This window comes from Perissodus microlepis, chromosome 22 (assembly GCF_051167445.1).
Source record: "Perissodus microlepis isolate ML-2025 ecotype Zambia chromosome 22, ASM5116744v1, whole genome shotgun sequence".
NCBI lineage: Eukaryota > Metazoa > Chordata > Actinopteri > Cichliformes > Cichlidae > Perissodus > Perissodus microlepis.
Genome location: NC_140481.1, coordinates 12,141,028 through 12,149,867, shown reverse-complemented (window position 1 = coordinate 12,149,867; position 8,840 = coordinate 12,141,028). Strand labels below are relative to the sequence as shown.

The window sequence follows — 8,840 nt, the reverse complement described above, 5'->3', positions numbered from 1 at the left end:
CCACAGTGTAGCTCCCACTGCTTTTCCATCTTTTCTTCCACTTCTCCTTCTCCCCAGACATCAGTGTTTCTTTTACAAAAAAGTACTAGAAACTCTTCTGGGGCTCTCAGATTGAGTTTCTGTGTTTCACAAGTGATATTCTATCCACTAAATACACTGGGAAAATGGGGGAAAACATAGCGCTTGGCAGCATTTTCCATTTGTGTAAGGTTGAGTTTAATCTTTAAAAAAAGAGGAGAGAAGGGGGGGAAAGGGTTTGCAAATACAAAAGAAGACGGGCCGAGTGAAGAGAGAAACTCGCAGAGGGTGATGTAATGAAGTGATAATTCTTTTACTGTCCACTGTTGGAAAACTCTCCCTGGCTTTGATAGATGTGTCTGGCCGAGTAATATGACATTTCCACGCTGTAGCAGGAACTCAACTTGAAATGTCAGACTGTGGACTGCCCCCTCCTCTGCCCTCTCTTTCTACTTTTGGTGCACTTTCTCTGATGTGACTGAGGGTGCATGTATGTGTGCATATACGTTTCTTCCTGTGTCCTGTCTCCAAGGTAACAACAGACTATTCGGGTACACACCATCATACTAAACCCAATATTCCTCGTGTTCCCAAGTCCCTCTTGGTTTTCTTTTTTTTAGAGTCTCGTGACAACCAGTCCTGTGTTTGATTTGTCTTTTCGACAGATCAGTTTAGGTAATGCAAGTGTCCATCAACCTAAGCCTGATAAGGAAAGTTTTTTGGGTTTTTTCCATTTTGCTCAGAGTGTTTCTGGAAATTCCATTTGTTCTGTTAACTGTGTCGTTTAATAAATAGAAATGTTTTCAATTAATTTATTCTCTACGCAAAACAAACCGAGAGCCATCAACGGGTCTCTGAAGAGCATTTGCTGTGACAAATGCTGGCTTGCTTCAATTGGGTATTGATTTTGAGGTTCTTTAAAGCTGCCATTCATCAGATTCCCTTGACTTGTTCTTACTGTATTTACTCAACATTTTCATGTTGGCTGCAGCACTCGCCTTTGTGTTCAGCACTCTTCATAAAAGGTGCATTTGACTTTGATCCAGTTTTTGGCACGTGATCTGGGAAGCTGTGTCATTCCTGCTTTAAACAATAGATGGATTGCCCAGGAACTTTTTAAATGATGGAGGCTACGGGACTGAAATCGAAGATTTGTGGTTGACAGAAAATCAGAAAATGGTATTGTGGCTCAGCTTTCCACGAACCATAAAAACTGATCTTTGTCTGGATTGTTTGGACTTTTTCTTCTAATCTTAAGCATCTTTTCCCATAGACATTAATATGTCCACTGTAGTCAAGGCCTCGTAGGGGGTAGTGCTGTGTGAAGTAACGAACCTATTACACAATTATCAATCCAATACTAATACCAGCACTGGTATCAATAGTATCCATTTTTAGATTGATCCACCTGCTTCTACACTCTAAAAAAAGATCTGCTGGCTTAACGTAAAAAAATTAAGGTAACAATTTGCATGGATCTTTTTAAGTTACTTCAGCTTAGCCACTATAGCGTAAATGCCACAAGAGTTCTCTAGTTAGGCAAACTCTATTCCTTACGTACAAACAACATGATTTGCTTTGTCCTCTACAAGCTTAATTAAGTTGAACCAACTTAATTTTAATTGTTTAAAAATTACTCCATTTAGTTATTAAAACTTATTTTTTTACTTTTATTCTACTCAGAAATATCCATGCAAATTGTTACCTTAATTTTTTTGAGTACTAATAACTTACAATAAATTACACATTGAAATTCCAGTTTTATGATCAAACTGTTTATTAGAACACCAGTCCACCATTCCAGACTCATTGACATTTCAATAGCAGACAAAATTGTTGCCTCCATAAAATAAATGACATAAAACACCCCTGTAAATCTGTCTCAAAAAGACTGAACATTTTGACAGTCATGCTCTGATTCAAGTTTGTTTGTGTTAAAGTGATAGTTTAGGTTTTTTTAAGTATGAAGTACATTGTGAGTGTATTACACACAGTAGACAGCAGTCAGCACATTCCTGCCACCGACACGCACGATAGGCTCAGTTTGTTTGTGTGACTTTGGTAAATCTGAACTAACCCGAACTAACACCAAAGTCACCAAATAACACAATTACACTTACTGATCAAGGCAGCAGGAGACCAGCAACTCCTGTGTGCTGTCAGGTAAAATTGCTGTTTTTGTCCATGGACGCTGGTGGGCCAGAGCGATTGAAACAACAAGCAGTAGAACTTCTCTTTCCTCACAGAAAAGGCTGTCTGATAGCAAAATAAAGCAGTAAACATATTCTTGATATAATGTACATTTAAACTGACATCAGTTTTATTAGGATGGAGGCTCATCTTGCGTGCCGGTGGCCCCGTCTGCTTCTCCGTAGGTGGAGCTTACTGACTGCCATCTACTGTGTGTAATACACTCACTATACATATGTACCTCATACAGCCTCACTTCAAAAGACCCGAGCTATCCTTTTAAAGTGCATTATTTTGAACTAGGTGTACTTAATGCTCAACGCTCAACTTTACACCTACTGCCTACTGTACAGTATGTAACACAACACATTGCAAACAACAGTGGAACATTTCCCGTTTAATTTGAGGATAGCCTCACTCTTCACATTTTTTAGTACAACAGTTTACTTTTTAGTGACATTACCTTAGGACTGGCTTTCAGATCATCCAGCTCGAGGAATATCTTTTGAAACACTTCAAAAGTGTTTTTCAGTTCTTTTGGGTAGCTGAGGTTGAGTGCATATATCAGCCCCATTAGCAAGGCACAGGCTCTGGGTACATCCAGGTCTGCTAGGACTTCTGTTCCTTCAAGTATGATCCTTGCGCTGGCTGGATCAGACGTTGTGGCACCTCTGGTTACAATCTTCATCACTTCATTGGTAATATCCCCGCCACCATCCTGGTAGGTCAGAATCAATATAAATGTTTTAAGTAATCATACTTATACATGAGAGTAACACAAAATAGGGCTGCAACTAACAATTTTCTCGATTATCTGATTAGTTGTTTGGTCCAGAAAATGTCAGAAAATGGTGAAAAATGTCAATGTTTCTCAGAGCCCAATATGATGACCTCAAATGTCAAACATATTCAGTTTGCTGTCATAGAGGAGTAAAGAAACCAGAAACCATTCACATTTATGAAGCTGAAACCAGAGAATTTGGACTTCTTTTTCTAAAATAATTACTCAAACCGATCAATCAATTATCAAAATAGTTGCCGATTAATTTAGAAATCAATTAATAATAGATTAGATCGTAGCTCTAATACAAAGTATAGTCATGTCTGATTTACCTGCTCTTTGAAGAGATCCTCCTTCTTTTCCCTGAGATACACCACTAAGCCACGGATAGCGACCTCTCGCCTTCTCTCCACAGAATCGTCCTGTGAATAAGAAAAAGAATGTCGAACTGCTCTTCGAGGAGGATGGGTTTTTGATAATTACATCCAAAAAAAAAAAAAAAGGATTGACTTTATATGGCCTGAACTGTACCAATTATAGATTTCCAGTGATAATCAAAATAATGAATTGATCATTTCAAAGAGCCATTTCTCTGAAATGATCAATTCATGAACTTGAAAAATCCAGGTAACAAATAGAAAAACTGCAAAATCTTGCAAATTACTCTGCCAATCATGATCCACATCACCTATAATTTGTTTTATTATTAAGTGTTTATAGTTTTAATTGATATTTGTGCCTCAAGCTCTAAACAATAATTTGACATAGTTGAGTTGTAAACAGCTACCTTTTAAGACTCAATATCACCTATTGGAAAAAAAAAAGTGGATTATCCTATTTGAAATAAACTACATTTCATTCATTCATACCTCTAGCAGCATGTTCTGGATGCGCCGAATGCGCATTTTTGCAGCCCCTCCTCTTGAGGACAGCAAGGACATTATTTTCTGAGAGTACTGGTCCAGCTTTGCCATGAATGTTGTCTCCAGGTTAACAGTGGTGATCCTTCTGAATTCTTGGTTTATCTGTATAAAAAAAAGGCACAAATAGGCACAACATGTTAATGTATACAATTTACTTTAAAAGAATACATACTGCAAATTATCTTATGGAAAAATATTTACCTGAACTGCATCAAAAAGAGCAGGCCATCTTTCTTTCAGGTCATTGATTTTTGGTGCTTGATTGACAACTTCCTGCCTGCGAATGGAGAATGTCTTTGCCATTTTGTCACTGATGATCTGACAGTTGTCCCTCTTCCTCACTTCACTGAGGAGCTCCACTCTTCCATATTCCAAACTTTCTTCCATTTCTCCTTGTGGGTGAGGAGGTAAATAGTTCACTTCTGACTTTTTTGGCTTTTTGACATTCTTTGCAGGTGCTTTCTCATGTAGTCGCTTCTTTCTGTGAGAGTTCACATCAAGTTCAGGGCATCCGAGCCCTCTCAACTTGGTTCTATAGTTGCCCATTTTATATTTTAGTCTCTGTTGCCATCCATAGCATCCATTATATGACCCCGGTTCTTTAAGGCAAGGATGCTTCTGAATCAGCGCCTCAGCAACATCCACAAACTGTGCGCTTGTTGGGTAGGCAACATACTGAAAGACGCTTTCAGCCAGTCTCTCAAGGATGTCTGGAAGGATTGAGGTAAAGTTGAGTGGAATTCCATCCTTCTTGAAAGCTTCATTTCCTGAGGCAAGCAAAAGCTCTGTGTCATAGGCAAAGCGAGGTACAGGAAATTCAGCCGGCCACCGCTGTGATCGCTGAATCCCATGTTCAGGTGATGATAGAATCAGTGTATCCTGGGACCCGGATGAGCAACTGCTTTGGGGAGGACCGACGGCGGTCACTGAAGTACTGACTGAGGTTGCTGAGCTATAGATGGGGGTTTCTGATTCACTTTCAAAGGAAGTGTTCACTTCAGTTAAGTTCAGAGTAAATGTGGGAGGTTCAACAATGTTAACCACTTTTATTGTGTCCTTGTCCTTGATGTCACTTGTTGAGGTAAGACTGAAATATTCCTCTCCAAAATCAGCATCCTTGTAATGCAAAGTAAAGTTCCCTTGAAGCCCAAATGTCTCTCTTACAATGGACTCAAGTTCACCCACAGTCCCAGGGAGGCCATGAGGTAAGTCAAGTTTGCGAATGTCATGGTCCTGAAGAACGATCCTAAGTTTGGTTTGATGAGACATTGGAGCGTCTGTAAGAGAAACCACACACTTCAGTTTGATTTATAGAATACATCCAGTGTCAACCTTAAGACATTAAGTATCAGAGGTAAATATCTGTATGCACAGGAGAAAGGACAAGTTCAACTATGTCCTTCAGGTTCAGGATGACCAGCCACGTTGGTTCACTCTCTGGTATTCTTTCTCCAACTATCAGGGGAAGGAGGCAAAGCAAAGCCCAATTCTCATGGGCATTTCCAGCGACAGTCTTTCTTGTAGCAAAAGCCAATGGAACTGCTTGTGGTGAATCAGATTTATCTGCCCATCTGTATGGGAACTCTTTGATCAATTTATTTAGTTCATCAAGTGTGAAATATTTTTTTTTGATTAAGGCATTTAAGCACAGTGCTAACTCGAAAGGTACAATACCTTCAAAGAGGTCGTGGAGCAAATCAGGTGGGTAGCCAGATAAAACATCAAAATGTTTTAGTCTTTCAGTCAGTGGGCACTGTCTCTTTACTCCATAACAATGATTATGTCCCTGTGCTGTCTGAACATGAGCCTTGTGCTCTTGTATTGTCCTAGGCTTAAATGCTCCAGTTCTAACTTCACTTACTTGGAATTGGGATCTTTCTCCAAGACAGAACCTGCAGACGTGTGTACTTGAGAAGCTCTCCACAAATCCTCCGATAGAGTGGGCGCCAAGGTTATCTGCAACAACACAATACACAGTACCTTTGACTCGAATGTCTAATGAAGGAATGCAAAGTCCTTCTTCTTCAAGGCTGGCAAGATCTTTTAGCATTGGCTCAAACACAGCACTATAGCCAAACTTTTTGATATCATCAGCCTTGCAGAGAATGGCAAGGTATATCGATGTAAGTGATGATCTGAGCAATGGTGGCACATTTGCTAAAACCCAATACACAGCAGTAATTTTGTGCTTTTTTCTTGAAGTGCCAAGTGGATTACACACTTCAAAATCATCCACATACAGAATAAGAGAAATAGCTGGATTGTTTTCTGACAGCAATGTATTGTTTTTAAAATGTGTGCCATCCTGAAATGATTTGTATTGACTTTCGGAACTGCTGTCTGCTTCATTACTAGATGTGAGCAAATCCTGGATCTCTTTTTTCTTCAAAACCTCATGCAAAGACTTCAAAATAGGTACATATTGAAAACTTCTCTGCTCCCTGGCACTGAGCATATATTCTATGGGTTCCACCACGGAAAAATGCTCCTTGAAATATTCTCTTCTTTTGTAGGAGGTGGAAAGAGGACCATTATGCCCTAGGGCTAATGTAATTGGGTTGCACTCACATAGGTCTGTTACCATCTCAGAGATGATCAAATCATCAACTTCACAATTATGCTTTTTTAAGCATGACTGTAAAATCTCTTTTAAAATAGGACCTGAAGCTGATGAGGAGATAAAGTGTAGCTCTTCAACTAACTCATCAATACACCGTTGTGGTACATTGAATATGCTTTCCAACTTAAGCAGCACGTGGGCTACATGTTTTTCTATTAAATTCGGCAATTCTCTTATTTCATTACCTTCAGGGTCTTCACTCACTGCACCTTCAGTATCGTCTTCATCCACAGGATCATCCCCTGCATTTAGAGGATTGACATACCTCTGCAAAAGCTCAGGCTTGAAGTCATCAAGTGTATGAGGAGTGTGTTTCCGGCTCCTATGAGAGGCAAATGTTCCATGAATGTTTGTTTTGAAAGGACAATTTTCAAAAACACAAGACAGTTTCCTGTTTCTTTAAATGACGACCAATATGCTCAAAGTATTCTCTTTCTGTGGAGATAGTGTTTAAAGAACAACATGGACATTTAAATGACAGTACAGTGGACAGTGTCACTGACTCACGGGTCGAGTGAGTTCTTGACAGATGGGTTCGCAGGCTGCCCCATGTTTTAAATGAGCAATAACACTCCCAATAAAGACAAGGGTGAAATTCTCCACCATGACCATGTCTTAATCTATAATGCTTTAAGAGATCTGTCTTTCTTGGTGTTTCAAATTTGCAAATTTTACAGATCCACTTCATTTTAAAAACAAACAGTTTAAATTACTTTAACTTGGGTGATTCAGAAGGCTGTAGTACAAACAACTTGTGCTACTAGCTTATCACCACCACTCGCCGAGGAAGAGTTTAGCGTTGTGTAAAAAGGATTTCTTGCAGTGCGTGTTGATAGAGTTAAAGTTAGAGTTATTAGCTGCTGTGAATAAAACAAGGCAAAAAATTGTACTCACCACAAAGCTTTAACGTTTGATAACGTTCAGTACAAAATGGCGCTTCTCCGCTTTCTCTCTTTGCCTCCGTTTCTTTCGATCAGTGGTCTGAGAGCACAACATGTTCGGGCAAGTCAGCCTTGTACTCAGCTTTTAAAGGACGCTTACGAGATTTTTAAGTTGTATTAACTAAATACACTTTCATGTTAAGTTAACACAGAAATGTCTGTTCAAAATCGATATATTACTGAGCTAAGACTGTTTTCTTTATTTTCATTTCGACCAACTCATTAAATTAAGTTATCAACTGATTACAATGTGTACATGCAACAAACTTAATTTTTTATGCAGAAAAAGCTATTGATTTTAAGCTCTACTTACTAACCCCATGAATCATTTTTTAGAGTGTAGTAGGGGCCTTGGATGCAGTGGGTGTAAATGTGCAGGCATATGTTTGAGTTGTCAGTTGTTTCTAAGGCTATTTCAACACAGTGGCAAGTTTACATACAATATTTAAGAGCATGTAAAGTCTGACCGTCTTACTGCAAACAGCTCCAGCGTGTCTCTCCACTTTCGTTGTCACATAGTTGCACATTTTCTCTCTAACTTTGATGCCATCTCTGTCCCTAACTTGTACTCTGGTGATTTTTGATTTCTCTCGCTTTACACAGAGACAACATCAGAGTTGTAGCTGTATCATCCAGAGGACGGCTGCTGTATTGCAAACTACTCCACTGTGCAAGTCTGCAGAAAAAAACAAACTATTAATTACATCAAATCATGATCCATCCAGCTATTGGAGTTACAGAGAAACTGTGTCACATGTGTTCACACTGCCATTGTTTGTTTTTTTGTTCATTTTTGTTGTTGTTGTCATCACCTCCTCCTGGGAAGAAAGTTATCATGCGCATCACATTCTATCATTTTGTCTGGAAACACAATAGCTCGAACAGTTTCTAATAAATCTAATAGACACTTTGTGAGTGATGTCCTATTAACAATCCATTAAATTAGACTTAGATCCACCAAGGTCTTCAACTAACTTCAAAAAAATCCATCCATCTATCCATCCGCTTATCCTATTATACTGCGCCACAAACTTCTCAAATTGTCTTTAAAAGGAACAAATTCCCTTAAAAGTAATTGCTGCCCAGAGAGTGACCTCCCACGGCAGAGGTTTGCAGTCTTAGAGTTCTTGTTGTTATTATTGTTGTTGTTTTTTTCCCCTGTATAATGCCAGGTATTTATATTGTAGGAGTCGGGCATTTATAAAACCACGTTTGATCATTCTGAGCTCCATTCATTTTGGGGATGTGACAAACTTTTCAAAAATTTATATTACAGATCTGAAAGAAGAAAAGAAAATCTACTTGAAAATCATTTGTGTTGTTGCAGAGCTGTATCACTGCATGTGTGTTTGTTATGGACCGATTTC

At 38.9% G+C, this 8,840-nt stretch overlaps 1 protein-coding gene across 2 annotated transcripts; it reads right to left on the bottom strand.

The window, feature by feature from the left end:
* Positions 1-1,772: 1,772 nt before the first annotated feature.
* On the bottom strand, positions 1,773-7,761 carry LOC146362647 (sterile alpha motif domain-containing protein 3-like). 2 transcript variants are annotated; one of them, XM_084920103.1, is made up of 7 exons: positions 7,427-7,761; positions 6,718-6,854; positions 5,774-5,868; positions 4,114-5,189; positions 3,859-4,014; positions 3,322-3,411; positions 1,773-2,926 (listed from the first exon to the last, which is right to left on the bottom strand). In XM_084920103.1, exons 4-7 carry the CDS (start codon positions 5,179-5,181, stop codon positions 2,639-2,641), a joined length of 1,602 nt encoding a protein of 533 aa, XP_084776229.1. In that variant the 5' UTR covers positions 5,182-5,189; positions 5,774-5,868; positions 6,718-6,854; positions 7,427-7,761; the 3' UTR covers positions 1,773-2,638. The 2 variants fall into 2 exon arrangements, with proteins under 2 accessions (XP_084776229.1, XP_084776230.1); XM_084920104.1 differs by lacking the exon at positions 7,427-7,761 and having other exon boundaries at positions 6,718-7,262.
* Positions 7,762-8,840: the final 1,079 nt, after the last annotated feature.